This window comes from Panthera tigris, chromosome B2 (assembly GCF_018350195.1).
Source record: "Panthera tigris isolate Pti1 chromosome B2, P.tigris_Pti1_mat1.1, whole genome shotgun sequence".
Lineage (NCBI taxonomy): Eukaryota > Metazoa > Chordata > Mammalia > Carnivora > Felidae > Panthera > Panthera tigris.
Window position 1 is genome coordinate 8,251,710 of NC_056664.1, and position 26,001 is coordinate 8,277,710.

The 26,001-nt window shown below is 44.7% G+C and overlaps 1 protein-coding gene across 4 annotated transcripts in view; it reads right to left on the reverse strand.

Moving 5' to 3' along the window:
• Positions 1 to 26,001, reverse strand: part of CDKAL1 (CDK5 regulatory subunit associated protein 1 like 1) — a 703,328-nt gene that overhangs the window by 43,826 nt on the left and 633,501 nt on the right. For 2 of the 4 annotated variants that reach the window (XM_007074528.3, XM_007074529.3), the window contains exon 16: positions 6,323 to 7,437. The exons of the other annotated variants lie outside the window; for them this stretch is intronic. In XM_007074528.3, the coding sequence (XP_007074590.1) occupies positions 7,252 to 7,437 (186 nt within the window). In that variant the 3' untranslated portion in view covers positions 6,323 to 7,251. Of the gene's footprint in view, positions 1 to 6,322; positions 7,438 to 26,001 lie in introns of those variants that run through there. 4 annotated transcript variants of the gene reach the window in all.

Genomic DNA, 26,001 nt, shown 5'->3' on the forward strand with positions numbered 1-26,001 from the left:
TCTCTTGTCAGAGATAGGATTTGCAAATATTTTCTCTCCCGTTCTGTAGGCTGTCTTTGTGCTTTCTTGATAGCTTGATAGCTGTGTGCTTTCTTGTGTCCTTTGATGTACAAAGTTCTTAATTTTGATGAAGCCCAAAATTATTCTTTTGTTTCCTGTATTTTGGTATCACATGTATGAAATTATTACCAAATCTAAAGTCATGAAGAATTTCCCCAATGTTTTGTCTTTTAGAGGTTTTATAAATTTAGCTCTTAAGTTTATGTTGGTCGTTTAGCCCCTTTGAGTTAATTTTCATATATAGAGTAAGGTAAAAGTCCAACTTTATTGTTTTGTATGTGGATATACAGTTTTCCCAAAACCATTTGTTGAAAAGACCGTCCTTTTTTACTGGTCTTGTCAAAAATCAATTGACCATATAAGTGAAATTTTTTTTCTGGGATTTCTGTTCTATTCTATTGATCTGCATGTCTGTTCTTGTGCCAGGACCATACTGTTTTAATTATTGTAGCCATATTGTAAGTTTTGAAGTTATTAAGTATTTGTTAGTCTTTGAATTTTATTTTTCTTTTTCAAGATTGTTTCGGCAATTGCATTCCATATGAATTTGAGGGCTGGTTTTTCCATTTCTGCCAAAAAGTGGGGGGGTGTTGTTTTGATAGCAATTACATTGAATCTGTAGCTTGCATTAGGTAGTGTTGATACTTTAAGTCTTCTAGATGTGAACATAGGATATCTTTACATTTATTTAGATATTAAAAAAATTCCTTTCAGCAATGGTTTATAGTTTTCAGCATGCAAGTCTTTTAACTCCCTTGTTAGGTTTATTCTTCAGTATTTAATTCTTTAGATGTTATCGTAAATGGAATTGCTTTCTGACGTCTTTTTAAATGGCTCACTGCTGTGTATAGAAACACAACTGATTTGTGTGTGTTGATCTTACAATCTACAACTATGCTAAATTTATTAGGTCTAACAGCTTTCTTGTGAATTCTTCCGGATTCAGTACACATAGGATCATGTCATCTGCAAATACAGTTTTACCTCTTCCTTTCCAATTTGGATGCCTTTTATTTATTTTCCTTGGCTAATAGCTCTCACTAGAACCTCTCGCACAATGTTTTATAGCAGCAGTGAAAAAAGGCACCCTTGTCTTGTTCCTGATCTTAGGGAGAAAACTTTTAGTCTTTCACCACTGAGTATGGTGTGAGCTGTGTGTTTTCATAAATATCCTTTATGTTGAGGAGTTTCCCCTCTACTCCTAGTTTTCTAAGAGGTTTTTGTCATGTAAGGGTGCTGGATTTTGTCAAATGCTTTTGCTGTGTCAGTTGAGATGATCAAATGTCCCCCCCCCCCCCCCCCCGCCTTCATTTTATTAGTGTGATATGTAATGTTGATTGATTTTATGTTGAACCACCCTTGCATTCCTGGGATGAATCCCACTAGGTCATGGTAGATAATCCTTTTAATATGCTATTGAAATCAACTTGCAGATCTGCTCAGTACTTTTGTGAAGTATTTTTGCATTTATATTCATGAGGGCCATTGGCTTTCAATTTTCTTTTCTTTATTTGGCTCTACCGTCAGGGTAATGCTGGCCCCAAAGAATGAGTTAGAAAGTATTCCTTCCTTTTTCATTTTGTTAAAGTGGATGAGAAGTACTGGTGTTAATTATTCTTTTTACGTTTGGTAGAATTCACTTGTGAATCCATTTGCTCCTGGACTTTTTTTTTTTTTTTGTTCATGCTGTTCAGGGGAAAGTCTAGCGTTTAAGGGAAGAAAGTCCTGCTGCGAGGCATTTTCTTAAGAGGGCCGAGTTCCACAAAAGAATTTTCCCAGGGACACCTACCAATACACTTAGTTCAATCTAATCTTCACTCACCAGATGTTTAAATTACTTCTGGCTATTTCAAAACAGATCACACCTGCAAGAGTAAAGGCATCACACAAATTCATCCTGGAAGGGCAGAGACTCACAAGATAGCACCAGGAACTACATTCAGGAGTGAGTGCCGTCAGAGTCATTCTAAAGTGACTCTGAGGGAGATAACACAACTTAAAAAGTAAGCTGTGGTTTGTAACTAGCCTCGATACTTATGCATACAGTATGTGGATGGTATGTTTTAGTTCACAAAGGTTGGACCTAAGCATAACAAGTCTTAACTAAACAACATGCTTTATATTTATTTGAAATTCTCTTGCTCTGTTTAAAAACCACATGTGTCTTATTCCCTTTTATGGAAATTGGGGGTAAAAACAAGTTAAAAGCTTGGATGTTGGAATCAGTCTGGAATAACATCTATAGTTACTGTTATTAAGTAGGCATATTAAAAGCAGATTACATAAACCTAGGTGTTAAAATTTGTAGTTCTTTAGGCTTTTCTGGATTCCAAGTTTTCTCTGACCTTGATCCAAGGTTGTATTTTTTACAATGTATATTGTATTTTAAAAATACAATGTAAAATGTATTTTTTAAATGTATATTTTAAATATATATATGCATATATATATATATATATATATATATATATATATATGTATATTTACATAAATATTTTTTTCTGGGCACTTGCCCATCAGTATTCATAAGTGTATTCAGATGTCCATAAACCAGGAAGACTGCAAGAGGCCAAATGAAACTCTTTGCTTCAAACTCTACACAGTTGGGATGTTTTGGCTATGGAACCCCAGGAAACAGTACTGGTAGGAAATAATTGACAGAAAACTAATGAAGAATAATAGTGTCTGCATTTCCTTTTACCCCCAAGGCAGGGTGGGGGAGGGTATGACTTCTAGGTCTCCTATTAGTCTGCTTGCTCTTTTCATCTTTGGCCACAGAAAATCTCCTTCTTGATCTCAGATCGGCCACCCAAATCTGGGCCCCACACCGTTCATTAATTTGATCTCCTCAAATACAGCTGCGATCCATTTTCTTTGAATTTTTCTTCCTTTGCTGCATTTGTTAGAATTAGAGCTTAAGTCCCTTGAGGCAAGAATCTTTTTATTCCATATATAATTCTTTTGGGTGGTCGTGAGTTAATATCAGAATTGAAAACCACCTAACCCTATTTATAAAATTGGTTTGCATGTTTAAATGGCTAAAGTAATCATGAAAAGGGAAAAAAAACTGTGTGTGCCAAGGACATACTACTTGATATACGTGATCCCATTTCAGCTTTCAATGACCCTGCGGTGGGATCGTGTCCCTATTTTACATGAGCTTCAGAAAGTGACCTGGCTGCAACTTAACCCGAACTTTTGCTGATGTCAAAAACCTCACGCTCTTTCCCTAAACTATCTGCCTCCAATTTGTACTGAGGTCTGAACCTAGTTGGTTCAGATCCTTGACTCCTTTATGGTTTCTTAACTCAAATTTTATAGTTTCAACACCATAAATGCTAGCTCGATGGAAAGGCAAGTGCAAATTCATCACACACGTGCTATTAATAAATTAAAAAACTAAAAAAAAAATATTTTGACAAATAGTTAGGACCCCAGATTAAATATAAATTTGGCATGGATCCCAAAAAGGTTGCCCCATAGAGCTGAGGTTTTCAAGCTTTCTTTTCTTTTCTTTTTTTCTTTTCTTAACATTTATTTTTGAGACAGAGAGAGACAGAGACAGAGCATGAGCAGTGGAGGGGCAGAGAGGGAGGAGACACAGAATCTGAAGCAGACTCCAGGCTCCGAGCTGTCAGTACAGAGCGGACACAGGGTTCGAACCCACGATCCGTGAGATCATGACCTGAGCCGAAGTTGGACGCAACAGAATGAGGCACCAAGGCGCCCCGGTTCTCAAGCTTTCTTGACTCATGGCACCCCTAGACCAAAAGAAACAGCTAACCGTTCTCTTTACTAAGTAGGTAGGTACTAACAACTTAGTACATACTTGTGTCTTACTATCTTACAAAATCTGTGCGAAAAAAATACAAGTATATTGAAATACATAGTTCTTTTATTCCAAACTTACCATAATTACTTATTAACGGAAGCTGTGCATCTATGGGGCACTGCACAACTTCTCAAACCTTGAAACAAAATCATCTGCAGTTCTGGTTCCACATTTTCACTTGATACTTGCTTTTTGTCACAGCAACTGCCTAAAATCCGGCCTTAAACATGGCACCTTCAAAAAGCGTGCACTCCAATGTTGAAACTGAACCATTTTGAGCGAGTAGTTTGCACAGTATCTGACAGATGTCGGTGTTTCCCTCAAAAATTTAAAATATCCTGGGGTGCCTCAGGGGCCAGGCAAATCTTAAGAATATCTTTTTCCCTCTCTTTTTTCCTCTCTCTCTCTTTTCTTCCCCTCCCCTCCCTCCCTCTTTCCCTTCCTTTGCTTTCTTCTATGTTTGTTTTATAATGATAAAACCTCTTAAAGCCTCATTTGTAACTCCAACCCTCTCTTTATGACTAAAAATTTCAACCTGGCTTGAAGTCGGCAGAAAAGCATGTTTTGACGGAAAGACATATGGGAATCTGATGTTTAGACACATTTTCCCAGAAACAGAGCAAAGTTTTCACCAAAGAATATTTTACATGATCCTAATCTACCTTACACTTGATGAACCAAGGAAGATGGAAGGAAAGAGGGAGAGGGAGGGGAAGGAAGGGAAAAGAAACTTGATCAATAAATCTTCTTTATGTAGACGCGTGACGGTGGGAGGTGGGGTCTCTGGGAGCTGAATGGGTCCCGAGGGTGGAGTCCTCACGAATGGGAGGCTTGGAGAGCTCTCTCACCCCTTCTACCGTGGGAGGTGCACAAGCAGACGATGAAGCAGGAAGTGAGCCCTCACGAAATACTAAATCTCCCCAGGGCCCTGATCTTGGACTTCCTAGTCTACACAATCAGGAGAAATAGATTTCTGCTGGTGAAAAGCCGCGCAGTCTACGGTGCTGTTAACGGCAGCCTGAATGAACCGAGACGGATCCCTTCAGAGTTTCCTTTTCGGCAGGAGGGAGGACATTAAAAAACCCAAAAAAGACTTTGGTCCTGAAAGCAAACACGAGAAGAAAATAAGCACAACAGGAGCTATGCTTACAAACTGCAAGTCGACTGTCCTATCGTGGCTGACTTTTTTTTGAAGTTTATTTATTTCTTTGGAGAGAGAGAGAACGAACAGGGGAGGGGCACAGAGAGAGGTAGAGAGACTCCCAAGCAGGCTGCACACCATCCGCGCAGTCTGACGGAGGCTCGAACTCAAGAAGCGTGAGCCTTAGTTGGCCACCCAGAGGCCCCGTGGCTTTTTGTTTGAATCGGGACAGTCTATGTTATGCTATGCTGACAACTCCCAGTCTCAGTGGCTTAAGCCAACAAAAGTTCCTTTCTTGTTCTACACCTGTCTAGCACATGTCTACACCTGCTCCTTGCACTCCCTCGGGGACATCCTGACACGTGTGCCTGTAATCACCCCCCTGTGGCGGGAAGAGTGCATGGCCACTCAACACGTCCGCCTCAAAGACACGACCCTTCCGCTCCCACTGCCTTGGCCACGGCCAACGCCGGTCACGAGGCCAGGCTGAACTCCAGGCCGATGGGAGACGCACGGCAGCCGTACGGGCCGGGAGGAGAGGACGTGGAAAGGCAAGAGCTTTCCTGCCGTCCAAACCTGCTCCTGCAGCACCCCCCCCCATCCGGGGCTTGTCCTGTCCACAGGAGAACGGTCTTGTCAGCGACCACCACACCCGCTCCCTCCTCCCTCCCTCCAGCAGGATGTCATGGAAAAACCGCAAGCTGGATTTTCAGACCACAGCCACCCCACTGGCCAACTGGTCACCAGGACGGTAAACGAGATCATGTGTGGTCTGGTCCCCGCTGCAGGGCTTTTCATGCTTTCTGAACCGAAGAGCTGAATGAGGTTGCACCCCGACTGGGGGGAAGGAAACAGCGGAAGTGGGGAGGGGAGCACCCTGTGTGGCTGAAACAATTCTTGAGAATCCCCACCGCGGCTGATGAGGGGCGCTGGGGCTGTTACAGGACGGCCGTCATGCTTTCATGGAAAGGACAACTGAAGGAAGGAGAGTGGAGGCAAGAAAAAGCACACAGCAGGAGGGGGGAGTAGGAGGGCAAGAGTGGGGAAAGGGTGATGGGGGACAGGAGCACCGTTCTGGTCTCCAGTCAGTGACGGGCGCAAAGTTCTTAAGCCCCGTACCGCGTGACTCCAGGCTGTCTTGCAGGGTGAGCCCAAATGCATGCTCCGCTGGGGACCCTGGGAGGGACACGGGCAGGTCCTCCGCGTTTGAAACCTGACTTCCTCTTAGAAGCACATGCTGGGTTTGGAGAAATGCACTAACACTGGTTTTGTTTTCCAAACTCACCAACTGATGACATAATTAAATTTTATTTGGATGCCTCGAAAGACATAAAAGGCTGAAACATTTTGACATAAAAAGAAGAGCTGAACAGGGTATGAGTTTAAAGATGAAGCATCCTATGGTAACCAGAGGGCACCCGATTTCCCTGTGACTCCCTACCGTCCAAATAACATTTAAATTCTGATGTTCGTAAGATTGCTTCATAAGTCAGCTCCTTTCACGTAAGTGAAATAAGTCACTGTATTTAGTAAAGGCCAGTGATGTCAGGTAGAAATAAATATTTGATGTCACCGATCAGAAACGTCAGAAAAGGGGCACAGCTGGTTTTAGACAAATCCAGTTTCTGAAAGTTTGCGGGTGCTGAAGACGTGGGGGGATTCCTTGCACTTGTCAAAAACGTCGCCGAGAGCCCTGGAACTGGCGACTCTCCCGGTGCCTTCCAAAAGAATTCTTGCTTCCAAATGCAGGTTTCTCTATAAACTTTTCAGGAACACATCTGCTGTGAAAAATAAGATGTTCGTAGCACCGGGACTCCAAACAAAGCAGAGAGAGAAAGATACATTTTTAAAGGGGTAATGAAATTCAAAATTCTTCCCACACAAGGAAAAGATGACTGTGTAATTAGGTTCTGACTTGAAGACAAGAGGTTGAAAGAAAATGCAACCCCTTGCATTTCTTGCCGCAAATAAACCAAAAGGAGCTTAATTTAAAAGATATGCCATGGCAACAGTTAGTAGGTTTTAGGTCAAACAACCAATGGCCCAACTCCACGAGAGACACAATCAGCCTCATTAAAAAGTGTGGCTGGAGCAGAGGCAGGGAGACCAGGATAAATGACTGCTCTTGGAGTACTGATGTGATTGTTTTTCTGTTCACTGAAGATTTTAATTAGAAACTTCTTCTTCTTCTCCAATGTTTCATTTAGTTGTGTTTTCACTAGAGATTTTGACAAAAAAAGGCGAGAAGAAGAGCCAACAGAGCCAGGCCCACGGACACCCTCAGTGCACGGTCTTGACGAAGATTTTGCAAGCGGAGGGCCATCCTGGAGCTCGCGAGGTCTCGCCCGACGGCAGAAGTGTGGGATACTGAACTCGGGTGATTCCCAAGCCTATTTCTGAATTCCTAGGAAGACGGAAACATAGAGGGGGGAAAAAAAAGATTTAAAAGATGCAAACAAGCCCTACTGTGATGTCAATCAAATAACGAGTCCCTATACAAGGAGCTTTTTTTGTCTTTATTGAGATGCAACCGACACAGGACATTGTTATCGTTCAGGTGTACAACCTCATCATGTTTTGTATGTTCCAAAATGGCTACCACAAGAGGTCTAGTTAACATCGACTACCACGCATAGTTACAATTTTATTCTTGTGACAACTTTTAGGATTTACTCTCTTAGCAACTTTCAAATATACAACTCAGTATTGTTAACTACAGTCACCACGCTGCACAGTATGTGCCCAGGGCTCATTCACACTATAACTGGAGGTTTGTGCCTTTTAACCACCTTCGGGCATTTGCCCGTCCCCACCCCAATCCATCTGTTCTCTGTAACTACGAGCTTGTTTTGTCTTTTTAAAGATTCCACATGTAACTGAGCCCGCACAGTATTTGTCCTTGTCTGACTTATTTCACTTACCATATTGCCCTAAAGGCTCATCCATGCTGTTGCAAATGGTAACATTTCCCTCTTTTTATGGCTGAATAATATTCTGTTACATACATATATATATCATCCCACATCTTCTTCATCCATTTATCCACCGATGGACACATAGGCTGTTTCCATACCTTGGTTACTATAAATAAGGCTACAGTGAACACAGGGGGGTTAGTGTTTTCATTTTCTTCAGATAAACACACAGAAGAGGAACTGCTCCTGGATCATATGGCAGTTCTGTTTTTAATTTTTTGAGGACCCTCCAGACTGTTTTCCACAGTGGCTGCACCAGTTTGCATTCCTACCAACAGTGCCCTTTTCTTCACATCCTCGCCAATGCTTGTTATTTGTCTTTTTGATATAACAGCCATTCTAACAGGTATGAGGTGTCACTGTGGTTTTCATTTGCGTTTCCCTGATGATTAGTGATGTTTAAGTGCCTCTCATGTACCTGTCGGCCATGTGTATGTCTTCTGTGGAAAAATATCTACTCAGATCCTCTGCCCATTTTGTAATCAGATTGGTTTTTTTTTTTGCTAGTGACTTGTAGGAGTTCTTTATATATCTTGGTTATTATTCCCTTATCACATATCAGATAGATGATTTGTAAATATTTTCTCCATTCGGTAGGTTGCCTTTTTGTTTTGTTGATGGTTTGCTTTGCTGTGCAGAAGCTTTTTAGCTTGATGTAAGAAGCAGCTATCACTTAGTTACTACTTCAACAGAGACACATTCAGACATGCACCATGGGCCAGATGGCCTCAAGTTAGGTATGGGGAAATCACATTTCCTTTCCTGGAAGTGTCAGACCAAATTGATGATTTTCCAGATTATACACAACATATACAAGACAGAGTGTGCGTTTATGGAGAATCAAGGCAGAATTCATGAAGCCTAACGTTTATGTAGAGTGGAATCATAGGAAAAACGTTAACTTTTAGGGATGCAACCACATCCACTCGGCAAAAGAAGGACAGAGGAAAAACTGTGGAAGCCATTTGATTCCACAAACGTATCCCTCAGGGTGGAGATTTCCAGCCGGGGCCCTGCTGCAGGAGGGCTGCCCCAAACTCGCAGAGGGGTCTGAAGGGGTCTCGGCGGCCAGAGGGACGGGCCCTCCACATGCGGCTCCCTCCGTTTACTCCGCTGGGCAGTGTAGCCACTACCACTTTCTCTGTGCGCCAGGCATGGACAAGGTCGGAAAGTCCTGCTTGGAAGGAGCACGAAGAGTGAGGAGTCACCGCCACACTGCTTTTTAGGTGGTCTCTGTTCCCTGATGCTTCTTCCTGGGGGTGCAGAGGAGTAGGGGGGGAGGCACCTGGCTGCTCTCAAGATGGCTCTGGTTTTGTAAAGTGTAACTTAAATTCTATTATATAAGATTTCCGCCTTGTGTACAGGCTTTAGAATCGGTGCCTCTTCTGAAACGTGAAACAACATTTTGAGGGAGGGGGAGGGGGCAGGGGAGGAGGGGAAGGATGTGGGGAAGAAGAGCACGGGTGGGAGGAACAAAGTAGGGGGAGGAGGGGGCGACCCAGAGGCAGGACAGCATAAGGCATGTCCGTGGAAGAACGCGTGGAGAAATACACAGAAGCACACATTATTTTGCTTATTCTTTCCTCCCAAGCTCCCCAAGAACCCCCTGCTGACACCTTCGTCCTCTGCGTGGGAAGTGCGGGCTGCAGCTGGGCCAGCAGAGGCACTGGAACTGCACGTTCCAGAAAGGAACAGAGGCAGGAATGGGCAGGGTCTGTGGAAGGGAGGGGAGAGAACGAGAGGAGAGGGTCCAGTGACAAGCTGAGGTGGGAGGTGACAGACACCTTCGTTAGGATGCTGGCAGGAGGCACGGATAGGACGGACGGTGGACTTTGGGCGGAGAACCAACAGGACCTGTGTTCAGAGGAGTTAACGAGAGGTGCCAAGACTAGGAATGGGGAAATAAAAAAATCACCTTTACAATCCAGCCTCCACTGCCTAATACCTCCATGTGACGGATGTGCAACATTTCTTGCTCTGACTGTAGGAGACTAATTGCAAAGTCACCGAAACTGTTAACCACAAGGATAAATCTCTCGACCCAATGGCAGTCGAATCGCTATTTACTTCGGCGCCCCATAGGTACCTGGGCTGATGCCCTGCGGGGTCCGTCCCTCAACAAGGGACGTGCACCCCAGAAGATGGAGCTCTCCTCCTCCGAGGCAGTGGGGGCAGCGGCCAGAGCACAGAGGTGCGCCCAAACCTGCCTGCACCCCAGAAGACCATCCTCTTGTGCATCCGGCTTTCTGTGTGATGTGCTAGAGTTAAGAACATGTGGACAAACTTTTATTTTGACTAAAAGTAGTCTTGGGGCGCCTGGGTGGCTCAGTCAGTTGAGTGTCTGACTTCAACTGGGTCATGATCTCACAATTCGTGGGTTCGAGCCCCGCATCGGGCTCTGCGCTGACAGCTCGGAGCCTGGAGCCTGCTTCGGATTCTGTGTCTCCCCCTCTGTCTGCCCCTCCACCACTCACACTCTGTCTCAAAAACTAAACGTTAAAAAAAATTAAAAGTAAAGTAACAAAACTGAAATTAAATAAAAAAGAATAAAAGTCATCTCACTATCTCAAGGACAGCACTCATATGGATGCACTACAATGACATCAACGATGGGGCTTCTTCCAACGCAGGGAGGCTGTCTAACTCACCTCTGGCCTCTTGAAACTGCACAACTACAGGTATAGAGCAGGGACTCAGTAAATGTTTAGCAGTGAATCAGTGAATGAATGAACGAATGAATGAATGAATGAATGGGGGATGAGATCCCCATCCTCATCTGACCAGATGAGATCCAACCGGTCAGAAAGATGCCCTTCCGTGTCCCTGGTAACCGACGTGGCCTATGATGTGTTCAGGGAACTAATCTACACGAATCCTAAAACCTCGCCTCTAGAAATTAAATCAACGCTTCTTCAGTTTGGGTTTAGAAGACCATAACTAAGACTACAGACCGTTCCCCAGAGAAATGTGGAGGTCCCCGTGCACATCTGCACGCAGCCCCCCCGTCACGCTTCATGCTGTATGACCTCAGGAGGATCACAGACACCCTCACCCAGGAATAGATCTGGATAACACAGAGACGGAAGCTTTCTTTTTAAGAAAAAAATATGAATGCAAAATTAAGTACAGGGCCCTGGAAGGGGGCCCTCAAAGAGAGGCCCTGAAATGAAACCTCTCCCAGCTTCTAGAAATATCCATCTCTGTTCCACCCCAGGCTCTGAATGCTGGACCTTGGTGCTGCACCTGCCATTCAAGGCGCTGTCACTTGGTGATTGCTGCTGCCAGCTGGGGCAGGGGTCAGCCTGACCTGGGCAGGGCGAGGTACGTCTTAAAGCCTTACGCATTTGGTTGAGCTTATAAAACATTCTGCTTCACAAAGCTGCAGTGCAGGTAACGTGCCTGTGCTCTCAGCCTGAAAAAAAAAAAACCCTCGGCTTCTGACGGTTTCACAACATTTCTTCTTCTTCTAACTCATTTGCCATAAAATTGCTCAAAATATGAAAGTTACTTATTAAACGACCATAGTGGGTCAGCTGTAGTTGTAGTCAACATCGCCATTTTTTCCCCTGGGCATTACTCAACCTCCCCCCCCCCCCAACACCCCCATCACATACCAAACACACCAGAATATAAAGTGCTCTGGTGACAAGCCGCCCTCCCGTTCCTAGTGGCCGCGTCTGCACCACAGAATCGCACACGAGCTCCAGGAAGCCCACCTCACCTGCCAGTCTCCCTCAGATCAAAACACAGCAGGAGAAGGAAGATTTAGTCTGTCTACCGCACCGTGCGTCTTTTACTGTCTTCACCTTTCACCGATTCAAGACCTTGATTAAGAGAGTCTGATGATGTATTTTTAAATATAAGGTTGAAAAAAAAAAGGTTTCTCAGAAGACAGTAATCAGCAGGCAGCAAGCTCTGTGTATTTCAGCTGTCACTATTGCTGTGGCACTGAAAGAAAAGAAACTTGAAAATACAGGAAACAGAAGGACTTTCTCATCAAGTCCAAGATGCTCAAACACAGCAGACCTCTACACAGTGAGAAGGAGCATTCACGAGTAGGAAATAACATGGCATTCCTATAACGCAGTTAAAATAAAAAGTGCTTATAGGTGAGGTGACGATCAATACCCAATCGTGAGGTCAAAGTTTACGTGTGCGCGCGTGCACGACTGCACGCAGAGAACAATGTGTGTAAGTGACTTAGAGAAAAAGTTAGTATGGTCGATAGTTCTGGAAAGTAGACAGAAGGCTCAAACCCTCCCTAAACTTTTTTAAAAAAACACTTTTTTTAATGTTTATTTATTTTTTTTTTTTGAGAGACAGAGCACAAGCAGGAGAAGGGAAGGGAAGCACGAAAGGGAGGGAAGACACAGAATCCAAAGCAGGCTTCAGGCTCCGAGCTGTCAGTACAGAGCCTGATGTGGGGCTCGAACTCACAAACCATGAGATCATGACCTGAGATGAAGTCAGACGCTGAACCGACTGAGCCACCCAGGCGCCCCATTCCTCCCTAAACTTCTTTAACATTACTGCCAAAAGTCAGTGGGGCTCCTGGGTGGCTCAGTTGGTTGAGTGTCTGACTCTTCATTTTGGCTCAGGTCATGATCTCAGGGTTGTGAACTTGAGCCCCACGTCGGGCTCTGCGCTGAGTATGGAGCCTACTTAAGATTCTCTCTCTCCCCCTCCCCCTTCCACTTCCCCCCTCCCTCTCTCTCTCCCTCCCTTCCTCTGCCCCTCTCCCCACCTTGTTCACTCTCCAAAAAAAAATAAAAAGAACTAAATCTTTAAAACATTATTACCAAAATTTATTAATTCTTGAAATTCAAGACGCACTTCTCTCTCTCAAACTATAACGCACCCAATATGAGAAATTTTACTGCTTATTAAAACTAAACCAACACCAACTCTCAAACTTACACTTTTTAAGAAATCAAACTCCACTTACAAATGCCTTTTTTGAAACAGACAGAAATTTGAAAGGAGGTAGGATGTGACCTTTGTTCAATAAAGATCCTTATATTTATCCAGTTATAACAAACTAAGGACAACTCTGAGAAAGTGTTAACTTGGATTAACATGGGCTCTTCCCCTCCCTTGTAAATCTCACTGCTTCCTTGATTAATTTCTAAACATGTTGCTAATTTTTTTTTTAAGTTTTTATTTATTTATTGGGGGGGGGAGCAGAAAGAGAGAGAATCCCAAGCAGGCTCTGAGCTGTCAGCACAGAGCCTGATGTGGGGCCCGAACCCACAAACTGCAAGATCATGACCTGAGCCGAAATCAAGAATCAGATGCTTAGCCGACTGAGCCACCCAGGCACTCCTATACTTGCTAAATCTTAACATATCCTACTAGTTTTCAAAAGTCTAGTTTGTTAAATCCTATTAATGTAAGAAATCTGTGAATGTAGAACCAAGTACATATTCTGAAAACTAAGCCAAACAAAAAGAATGTTGATGTTCAGGAGCTTTACAGATCAGATCAACCGGGTGGAGATAAACGAAGGCTTTAGAGACAAAACTCAGTCTAGTCAGATGGTGACAACAGTCCATCCTGAATTATCCCTTCCTTGGGTGGTTACCCAGGCATTGCTAGGGAAGGGAGAGAGCCCCACACACGGTCACATTGCACGCACCAATGTCAAATGACACCAGTTCTGGGGACAGGAAGTATGCCGGTCCCAGACTCTAATCCCATCTCTACTAGAGGATTTTGGGACAAATGATTCATCCTCTCTGTTTCCACATAAAATCACCTAAAAAAACAGAGGTACTATTAGTATTTTCACATCATGGGGTTGTTATGGGGATCGAATGAGATTTGTATATTCAGTTTTTGAGCACATAAAACTCAAGATTAACAATATTCCGTGGTAGTTTGCAGTTCTAAATACCAAACTGCCTCAAGATGTTCTCTTTGTAAAATGATAAGGTCACTATGTTATCTATTTCTCAAGTACGATTAATTGATTTATGCTACTTTTGTCCCTTATGCATCATCAGGGGACACAAGGTGTGTAACGAATGAGCATGGGTTTCGAATTCCGACAGGGCAGAAACCGAATCCAAATTCAGACACTTAGCAGCTGTGAGACCTTGGGCAAGCAGTGGAAACTCCCTAAGCCTTGCTACCTCTCCTATGAGGCAAAGCTATCTCAGTATCTACCTTTAGGTGATGTGGAAAGGGGGGAAAATACCACACCCAGCGCCCTGGTGGATGCCTGGGATACAGAAGGTGTGGATAAAGGGCTATTTTACCCCAGCCCAGCAGTGGGACTTGGGACGTGGGGAAGGCCAGGGCCTCCCCCAGCGCTGAGCAAAAGTACCAAGTGAGACGGACACGTGCGGCCCTGGGTACCACCCTCAAGCACTCGCCCACAAGAGAGGGACTGTGCCTCCCTTGCTCCGACATCTTTTCCCCTCTGGGCTCTTACTCTGTGGAATGAGCCTTCTGGAACGGCTCTCAACTAAAACCATCTCATACATGAAAAGAAACTCGAATTCCACAATTTATGACACGGGATTCAGCCATCAGACGTGCCAGGGGCCCATTTTTACATCTGCTTTCTCCTTTGATATTTAATTTTGTCATAAACTTTTTTTTCAAAGAACCTAAAAACGAGGGAAAAAAAGTCACTGTCGATCCCACAAAGGTACATACAACCTTCTTGCCCTTGCTCTGTGCCCAGCCTGAACCAGCCAGCTCCCCCCCACCCACGGTCTTCCCCCTGCCTCCTTATTGTTCTCCCAGGGCCCCGTCAGACAGGACCTCCTGTAGGAAAAGCTCTCTCAACCATCGCCCCGCCCCAGAGGACAGAGGACTCAGGTCCTTCCCTCCGTGGGGCTGGGTATCCTGCTGACTGGCCCTCACCATGGCACCCGTCAGTGGCACCTCTCTACTCCTGCATGATCCTGTGTATACTCCGTGAAAGGGGTCTCTCCAATTGCGCCCTGGCCCAGCATGGACCGGGGGGGGGGGGGGGCAATGCTAGCTGAAGGAGTATTTGCATTTCTACCTGTTCCTCAGTGCTGGGGATTCACATTTTATACAGGTATGGACAGTCTTCCATACAAACTGCCATGTGCCTATTCTTGTATTTATAAGATTCTTGGGCAAATGGAACAGGGGGTCAAACATTATCTATACACACAGCATAAATATAAAATAGTAGCAATGGGGAAAAACTTACCAGTGGAGAAGGAGTGTGGTATATTAGCTTTCTATTACTACTTGAATAAATTACCGCAAACCTCAGGTTTAAAAAAGTTTTTTAAGTTTATTTGAGAGAGAGACAGAGATGGCAAGCTGGGGAGGGGTAGAGACAGAGGGAGAGAGAGAATCTTAAGCAGGCTCCATGCTTAGCTCAGAACCTGACATGGGGCTCGAACCCACAAACCTTGAGATCATGGCCTGAGCCGAAATCAAGATTTGGACACTCAACCGAGCCACCCAGGCGCCCCCAAACCTCAGGTGTTTTTTTTTTTTATATTTTTTTTTATTTTTGAGAGAGAAGGACAGCATGAGCAGGGGAGGGGCAGAGAGAGTGGGAGCCACGGAATCTGAAGCAGGCTCCAGGCTCTGAGCTGTCAGCACAGAGCCTGGTGCAGGGCTCAAACTCACGAACGGCGAGATCATGACCTGAGCTGAAATCGGATGCTTAACCGACTGGGCCCCCCAGGCACCACAGGTTTTAGTAACATTCATTCTCTTGAAATTCTGGAGGTCAGCGATTCTAAAATCAAGATGTCAGCAGAGCTGCGTTGTTCTGGCGATTCTGGGGGGTTGACGGGGAGGGGCGCTGGTTTCCTTGCTCTCTACCTAGCTTCTAGAGGCGGCCTGTATCCGTTGACTTGTGGCCTCTTCCCTCCATTTCCAAAGCCAGTAGTATCGGCTTTTCGATAAGGATCCTTGTGATCTACATTGGGCCATGGGGATAATCCAGGATAATTTCTCCATCACCACCTTTAATTGAATCCCATACCTGAAGTCCCTTTTGCCATGTCAGGCAACATTCACAGGTTGCTGGGATCAGGATGTGGGTTATTGTGTGTGCGCGTGTGTGTGTGCACGCGTGTGTGTGCGCACATTGTGCTCACCACTCCTGGCACATGTGAATCCCCATTGTCTCATTATCCCACCAGGTGAGCTCAATGCAGGCAGTGCCGAATAGTCCACGTTTACAGGGAAGAGGGGTGCAGGGCACCTCCCTTCACGGCCAGCTGGCCGTGAAGCTTCCTGGAGGAGGAAGAGGGGGGCTCCAGGACTCAGCCTCTGCTGAGGTCTTTTCCTCCTGCCAACACAGACCTGTGAAGCCACCACGTTGGTCCTACTCATGGCTCTTTCAGCCGAAAGAGAGAAGGACCTGAAGGACGTAGTTGATTAATGTTCTCTGAAAAGATACTTGTGTTCCTTTGCATTCTATATTTATATTTTTATACAGATGCAAATATCCTGTCCTGTTCTTGGGAGCTGAATGGGCTTGGCCTTCCAATGGAAAGTCGGGCTGTTCTGAGGCCTCACCTGCATTTCCTCCTCTTTATCAAAAATATTTATAAATTATTAATACATATGACCACAGAACCAGAAGCATGAGGATCCAGGAGGACAGGGGGACGACAGCCTCTACGTAAAAGCCTCTACATTCTCTACTAAGTAGAATGAGAAACGTTTATGCATTGGTCACCATGTGGCCGGCAGGACTGCGAGTATTCTGTATGCATTCTTTTCTTCCTCCCCAATTCCCAGGGAAGCTGTTCACAGGACTTCATTCCAGCTTGCCCAATTTACACAGAGCAGGTATACCGGCGAAGCAGAGGAGAGGCCTGGCTTCGGTCATGGTGAATTTAGCATTGGTCGTAATGTAGCGCAGGTGCCCTTATAATGCGATGGGAAGAAAAACCAACCGCTCCACAGAAAATGACGGTCTGGGTCAAGACTCCAACCTGGCAGACTTTATCCATTTTGCTCACTACTGCATCTCATGGAGATACTGGTGACATTTTGTGTCTCTACAGATGGCCATTCCAGGAAAGCCAGCCTCCCATCTCGGAGAGGCGTTTCATGCTACCTGTCTTACGGTTCTGAACCACATGCTGAGATTCAAGTGTGACCTGTAGATGTTGAATTTTCTCTGAACGCGTGCGCGCGCGCGCGCACACACACACGTGATCTGCTCACATTAGGACGTGCTGCAAAATGTGTTTTAATGAGGAACAGTTGGTCTGGTTCTGCTCAAATAAAAGACACTCCTGTAAGAGACTTGCCACCTGTCTTCCCATCTTGCAGCGCAGCGTCGAAGGGAGTTCTTCTGTCCCTGACACCTGCAGGTATTGCCAGGGTGCCCTCCACGTGCCAGCTCCCTTCCTCCGACTGACAGACACCCTCCCCTCTGAGCCCCGTGTCACCACCAGATACGAGGACAGACAGCGGATGACGGGTGCCAGGCTACCTCTCTCCACTGCTCCTCTAGACAATGCCTCAAACTGGGAGCATCTTGATGCCCTATCGTTCTGAGTCCCTGATCATCTCCGAACCAAAGGTCTTTGTATTCTCTAGTTCCTGAAGTCTGTGAAGAATATTATATGCATACTCCATCAGTACACTGGCCTGTAGCTGGATCCACAAATTAAACCTGGGATCAATTACACCTGTTCATTTATTTGGGGGGAGACTATTTACATTTTTAAAACTTCTGTCACAGAGTTACGTGATGAGAGCACAGTACTGTCAGCCTTCCTGTAGCAGTTTTGGGCATGGGCAATTCTGAATCAGATATTATTCTTACATGACTTTCCCCACACCCCCTCACCTCAAATGTGTCATTGCTATCAGGTCATTAAAATCGCAAAGGGAAAATCGTAAACCAGAACATGCCCACACACACGCAAAATCACTACAATCTTGTTTTCTATCTTGTTTTGGTGACAGCAGAGTAAATATGAGGCTTTGCGAATAGGGCCAAAGATACATTATTAAACTATGTACTGTATGATCAAATGCATTTCAGACTACATTCTGAATAATGTTGCCTTGACGGTCAGCAAAGGGAGAGCTCTGATGAGCCTCTGCTTGGTCTGGGTGACTCCTCTCTTTCAGGGTGTCCAAACCCCTGGCTTGAACCGAGGCAAATGAAAGAAAGGGATGATCATACCAAAATCAAAGCACAGCAGCCACCCATCACCTAATTATTATTTTCTGTGAGATCGTAATTCATCCGACTCGAGAGATACGAAAACAACTCGTAAGCTCTGAACTTCTTTTAATGGATTCAAAATATTATGTGTAAATTTTTCTTATGGCTCAAAGGCACTGTGAGTGCTTCAAGTGGAAGTTAACAGGGATGAAGGAAAACATGTTTGATAGCTCATAACTCAAGATAAATTAGAGCTTAGAATCACCTTCTTGTTTTTTTCCAACTGAGCCTGAACATACGGCCTATGCAGAAAATCTATCAAAACCAAAGATGGGATCGATGCAAGCAAATCACGTTAAAATATACATGATGCAGTGCAATATACTGTCAGAAAAGAACCTCAAAATCTGATTCTGTAAAGATTACTTTAAATACAAAATCATCTTCATATCTGAAAGTTATCTCTATCACGATTGTCTTTTAATTCCCAAAATACAAACTTAAGGAAGCACCTCTTAAAAATTTTTTTCAATGTTTATTTTCGAGAGAGAGACAGAGTGTGAGCGGGCAAGGGGAAGTGGGGCGGGGGGCGGGGGCGGGGAGAGGGAGACACAGAATCCGAAGCAGGCTCCAGGCTCTGAGCGGTCAGCACAGAGCCCGACACCGGGTGTGAACCCATGAACAGCAAGACCGTGACCTGAGCTGAAGTCGGATGCTTAACCGGCTGAGCCACCCAGGCGCCCCAGGAAGCACCTCTTAATGTCAGTATCTCCAATGTAAACTGTTGCCCCGGTCCCTGATAATAAGGAATGCATACAGGTGGCTGCCCAGACTTTGTAATTCCTTCTCAGCCCTACAGTTGTGGGGTTCTAGCTGAATTCTGTCATCTTCTTTAAAGTTCCCAATCTTTCACTTAGCACCCAGTTTCCATTCTAATGCCTTACACTTGCCTAATGCTGGCTTGTTACATTTACCAAAATCAGTGGGTGAAGTGAGGGCAGAAGGATCAGATCTAGAATAACACAGTATAAAAGCCTTTGCCAACAGTGGTGTTTGTCATGTGTTTACATATAACCTCTTTAGTTCTACAAAAACCAAGAGGTCGCAAGCTTTGCCAAAAGGCATGTTATCTGAGGTCTGGCATCTTAGCGGAAGAGACACTTACAGTTTTACTTCTTATTCATCGTGAGAAGATTTTCTTACTCACCACACTTAAAAAACCAAGCTATTTATTTACCATGTCACGATTTGGCAATTACTCTAGAACGTATATGTAGGTCTCTCTTTTGTTAACTAAGTATCAGCCACAGATGTATATAGAAGTACACACACACACACACACACACACGGGGGTGGAAATAAAGAGGGAACCAAGAGGCGCCCTTAGAATCATGAAGTCAGTAATCACAATGTTCATGACGATGGTGGAAGTCTGAACCCCTCTATTCTGAAATACTGGCTGGAAATCAGAATCCATGCAAACTCAGGCTGCCCCACAGGTGTATCAAAGCTGAAGACAGGACAGGTGAATTGGACCCAGATGCTTTACTGATAAAAAAAAAAAAAATCAGAAAGACTTCCTTATGTTTTTATTTATTTTTTGAAGGAGAGAGAGAGAGGGAGAGGGAGAGAGAGAGGGAGAGAGAGAGAGAGACAGACAGACAGACACAGCATGGGTGGGGGGAAGTAGAGAGAGAGGGAGACACCAAATTCGAAGTGGGCTCCAGGCTCTAAGCTGATAGCACAGAGCCCAATGCAGGGCTCGACCTCACAAACCACGAGATCATGACCTGAACCGAAGTCGGACGCTCAACTGACTGAGCCACCCAGGTGCCCCCAATCATCTCTTAAGCTACAACACAAACCAACCCTCGTTCCACGGAGTGTACTCAAGAAGCCGTGAACGAGGGTGTTGACAAACGGAACAATCAGGTGTATGAAAGTTAATCTTTAAGCAAGCAATTCAACTCAAAATAATTACTCCTAAGGATTTCTTCCCACTAGGTAACCGTGAGAGTGTGTTGACAGATATTTGTGTTTAAAATGAGAAAGAAGTCGTGTGTGATGCTAACTGCTGTCACCATGCAAGCCTCCCCTGTTCTAAGAAGCACATTCGGTGATACTGGGAATATGGTTTGAGCATCAGTGAGTTCCATGAACTGCATGAAAGGAATAAAGTCGATGGCAGGCGCTTTGCTCTGTCTCAAAGAATCTCGTAAACGATGAGCTAACACGTAAAACGTTTCCTAGAGATCACCATGATGGTGATTCAGCTTGGAAGATGCAGATAAACTAGTTAAGAAAAATTACATGGTATGTATTTAAACTCAGCCATCTGAACAAAGTTCACGTCTCCATTTTCCTCTCACTTCCAAAGTTCCAAAATCCATCCCAAGGCATTCTCATTTCCCCTTTCTATTTTGAATATGGAAAGTTATCAAAAAGTTAAAAACAACAGCCCTACCAAATGTCACTTAAGATAACAGCGAAGATTAATAGGAAGAGACTTCATTATTTATATAGCTATACAAGTGTGGCGGGCAACCTCCAAGATGGCTCCCAGTGATCTTCGCCTCGGGGCGTTCACATCCTTGTGTAACTCTTCCCTTTCCCCTCGACTCTGAGCTGAATCTGACTTGCTTCTAATTAATGGCACTTGACATAAATGATGGGCTTCCACTTCTGAAGTTAGATTACAAAAACCTGTGACCTCCACGTTCTTCACTCTCTGCTGGCTTGCTCTGAGGAAAGCCGGCCGCCATGTTGTGAGCTGCCCTATGCTGAAGCCTGCGTGAGAAGACCCTGAAGGAGACCTCTGACCAACAGCCACCAAGGACCAAGACCTCAGTCTCACAACCCATGGGAAACGGATTCGCCGCCACCACCACACGAACGAACTTAGAGGCAGGTATTCCCTCAGCTGACCTTCCAGTTAAGGCTACCCTCCTGGTCAACACCCCAACAGCAGCCTCATGATAGGCACTGAGTCAGAGGCGCCTAGTCGAGCTGTGCCCAGATTTCTAACCCACAGAAGCTCTGAGACGATAAATGTTTGTTTTATGTGCTAATTTTTGAGGTAATTTGTCACACGGCAATAGACAACGAACATAACAAGATGCCCGGTAGAGGGCTAGAAACTGATTCACATGTGTGTTGAGACGTGATTTTTATAACAGAGGCATTTCAGACCACTAGGACAGATGGACTTTCAATACAATTTTCTGGAACAACTGATTATACACACAGAAAACAATGAAATTTGACCCCTACCTACCATCCTTAAACATCAATTCCAGGTAGATTATTTACCTGGGAAAGGCAAAACTAGAAACATGTAGGTAATATGGGCAGAAAACCTTTCTAACCCCCAAGGCAGGGAAAGAGTTCTTAGATCACAAAAATACATGAAATTCTAAAGGCACCACGGAGAGGTTAAAAGACAAGCCACAAACTAAGAAAAGACACGTGCTTCACAGATAGCTCACTTTTAGACTTTTATACTATAAAGAAATCCTAAAAATCAGTAAGGTATTAAGTCAACAGAAGAAAATGGACAACAGACTTACACAGACTCTTTATCGAAGAGGAAATCTAAATAAAGGAATCCAACAAGTGTATACAAATATGCCAGCCTCATTTGTAATTAGAAAAATACAAGTTAAAAACAATGAGACACTGATTCACACACACTAGATTGTCAAAGGTAAAAAGCCTGTCAGTATCAAATGTGGGTGAGGATGTGGAGACCCCAGACCCCCGCGACATGCCGCTGGTGATGACGTACATTAACAAGGCTACTTCGGGACACGGCAGCGTGTTATCGGGAAAAGAGGAAGCAACACACAGCTGACAATCCACCGACGCAGCTCCGAGGTGCGTCGCTCAGACCAGGGCAACCACTGCATGTACCTGCCAAACTCCAGTCTCCTTCCTGGCTTACATGTCATGTTAGGAGCTCTAGCAGGGTTTGGGCTACAGACGGGGGAGGAGAAAACGTTGGTCTAAGTAGAAAAAGCAGCCCCAGGAGGTGGGGCTCAGAGCTGTGGGGCCAGGACTTCCTGAGAACGTGAGCTCTCTAAGTGTCTCCCTCACAACCTCCTCCTTTTCTCTGATGGGCCCCAGCAACAACCTGCCTCTCCCCCTGAGCGTCTCTCCTGTTCCACCTCTCCACTGCGAAGGTGTTTCCCGCACCTCTTAAAAAATTCCTGGCCCACGTGGAAAACAGAGGAGATGTAAACAGCCTCTCACTTTTTGCTTGGATTCCACAGGATAAAGTCAGTCCCTGTATTCATTTCCTGTCACTGCCGTAACACATGACTGAAAACGAATGGCTAAAATGACACAAATTTATCGTCTTACAGTTCTGGAGCTCAGGAATCCAACGTGGGTCTCATATGCTGTCCAACTTCCAGAGGCGCTAGGGGGGAGTCCACTTCCTTGCCTCTTCCAGCCTGCATTCCTTGGCTCATGCCCTCTGCCTGCCCCTATCCCCCCAACACCTTCAAAGGCAGCTTTCTTGATGATCTGACCTCTGATTCTCCTGCGGCCCTTCTACTTGTAGGGACTCCCAGGATTATACTGGGCCCACCTGGCTAATGCAGGATAATCTCTTTATCTGAAGGCCGGCTGATTAGCAAATTTAATTCCATCTGCAACCTTACTCCTCCTCGGCACTCGACCTAACACATTCACAGGTTCCAGAGGTCAGGACTTGGACGGCTCTGGGAGACAGTTATTCATTCTGCCTACCACATGCTCCAAGGTTGATGATGCTGAGTTGTTGGCTATGTACACTTCAGAGGATGCCATCCAAACTCTCGAGTCCTTTAGGTTTCCTTAATAGAAGACCACGGGAAGACCTTTAACTTCTACTAACTTCTATCCTGGAGGCTCTGTGTGGAAAATGAGGGTTGTTTTGCTCTGTGTCGTTACTAGTCCCCATCCTTCCGAAACCACAACCGAAAAAACAAGACACTGAGTTGGAGAACTAGAAGAATTAGATCTCGAGTCAAAGCAGGATGTGATTTCTGGTGGGGCTACAGAAAGAGGATGAGAAGGTAAGCAGCACCCAGGCCAGGACCTCACAGGGCGCGGCAGACTGAATACACGAGTGGCCCCGACTCTCCACACTCCCCGTGTCTGCGCCTTCTGCCACGTCACTTCACAGCCCTCTCCCTGGTCTTGTCCACGTGACTTACTTTGGCCAGTGGGATGTTATCAAACATGATGCATATGCCCCGGCTTGAGAAGTACTTTTGTATTTCTGCTTTCTGTTCTTCTTCCTCTGCCTTTACCATGAGAAGACGCCAGGCTAGCCCGATAAAGGAGGAGCCATGCAGAATAGAGCTGATTCACTCAAGGGGTCCCAGATGAAGCCATCTTGACCCTGGCGCTGAACTACCACACACGGCCAGAAGCCCCGAGCTGCTTAGGCACCTTACAGCTCACTGCAGATGTCTGAGGAAGCCCAGATGACGTGAGCCTAGTGGCTCTAAGGTTGTGTCATGGGGCATTTATAGTGGCAATAGTTCACTGATGTATAAGATGACCAGGTATTTGGTCCTGCAATCCTTTTTAGTAAGGATGTCTATGTCTATGCCCATGTCCATGTCCATGTCTATCTCCAACACAAACACATTCATTCATTCACTCAATAGACGTCTCCTAAGCATTTGCTATGGCATGCCACGCACTGTTCTAGACATTAAATACAAAGACATGAATGAAGCAAAATATCTCAGCACTTAGGGATGGAGTTTCCATTTTAGTACCTGGAGACAAAGAAACACAAATATTTGGTGTGTCTGCTGGTGAGATTTTCCATGGGGAAAAATGGAGTAAGAATGGTGGGGGTAGCTATTTTATAGAGAGCTACTCAGGAAGGACTCACTTATAAGGGCAGTATTTCAGCAGACGCTTGACGAAGGAGAGGATGGATGGGTCACATAGGCATCTAAGAGAAGTGTTTTCCAGGCAGAGGGCCCAGCAAGTGGAAAGGTCCTCCTAAGGTAGTAGAGCTGATGTGTCCACATTCAAGAGCTGATGTGTTCAGCACGGAGACCCAGTGTGGCTGGCCCAGAACATTCAAGGGTGAGAAAGGTCAATGATGGCGTCAGAGAGCCAATGGTGGGGCCGAGACACTAGGACTTGACACTTTTGTTTACACTGTGAGCATGAGGAAACTCAACATTAAATTTTTTTTTTATTCTGTTAAGAAATATATATAATGTAAAATTCATTATTGTAATCATTTTCAAGTGCACAAGTTAGTGGCATTAATTATACTGGTCACATTGTACATCCATCACCACTATCTCCAAAACTTTCTCATCCCTCCAGAGACTCTGTAATCAGTAAGAAATAACTCCCCAAATAAGTCAGTCAGAGAAAGACAGACACTGTATGTTTTCACTCATATGTGGATCTTGAGAAACTTAACAGAAGACCATGGGGGAGGGGAAGGGGAAAAAATAGTTACAAAGAGAGAGGGGGAGGCAAACTGTAAGAAACTCTTAAATACAGAGAACGAACTGAAGGTTGATGGGGGGTGGGGAGAGGGGAAAGTGGGTGACGGACATTGAGGAGGGCACTTGTTGGGATGAGCACTGGGTGTTGTATGGAAACCAATTTGACAATAAGTTATATTTAAAAAAAAAAGACAAGAAATAACCCCCATTTCTACCTCTCACCCCTGATAACCTCTAATCTACTTTCCGCCTCCATAAATTTGCCTATTCTAGATCTTTCATATAAGTGGAATCATATAGCATTTCTCCTATTGTGCCTAGCTTTTTCACTTAGCATAGTTTTCAAGGTTTGTTCATTCACACGGTGGTATTGAAAATTCATTTCTTTTTATGGATGATCAAATTTCCATTATATGTATGTATCGCATTTTGTTTATCCATTCATTTGCTGATGGACACTGGGGCTCTTTCCACCTTTTGATTATTGTGGATAATGCTGCTATGAATATTGGTGTACAAGTATTGGCTTGAATGTCTGCTTTCCATTTTGGGGTACATATGCTAGGTCATATGGAATCCTTGATGGTTTTAAGCATAAGGAGACACAATCTAATTTATATAGAGGGTAGAAACAGGGAGACCAATTAGGCAGATTGTGTTTATTTTCAGATAAAATAGTACAACACAGAAGAGGAAATTCCCTCCTACAAGAATATCTAAAAGAAAACGATCTATAGCAAATAACACTATCCTGGACCGTAGATGTTCTGTAATTGCTCAGAGGAACTGACCTCATCTGAAGGGATGAGAGAAAAGAAATAGCCATTCAATGTCAATGAAAAAGGGGAACTTAAATCATGATCATGAAGTATTTTAGGCAACCGGACTTCACAAATGCTGTCGCTGGTGATATATGTGTCTGAAAAGACCAATGACCAAGTCTTCTTCTCATGGTACATACGTGATTTGGGCAAAACATAACCCATGCCCATGGAGCATCTTGATTAACTAGGCCCAGATAAATCTTCATGGACTATCACCAGGCCCCCAATTTCACACTGCATATCCATCGATCACTTCCTATGTGCTAGGTGGTGCTCAATGCTTTCCATGCATTATCTCATCTGTCAAAATCACCCTACCAAGTAGACTCTGTTACCCCCAATTTATAAAAGAGGAAACACACCTAGGCAGGAGTAAGTGACCAGCCAAGGATCATGCAGTTAATAAGGAACAGAGCCAAGAGTCCAAATCCACACTGTATGACTCCAAAGCTCATGTGCATAAGAGATACTCGATCTTTCAAAATGGATGTCTGCAAGAAAGAAGCCCTGGGAGCCAGGAGCTTCTGGAAGGAAAGTGCTGATCATGATAAATTACATTTGCGATGGTTC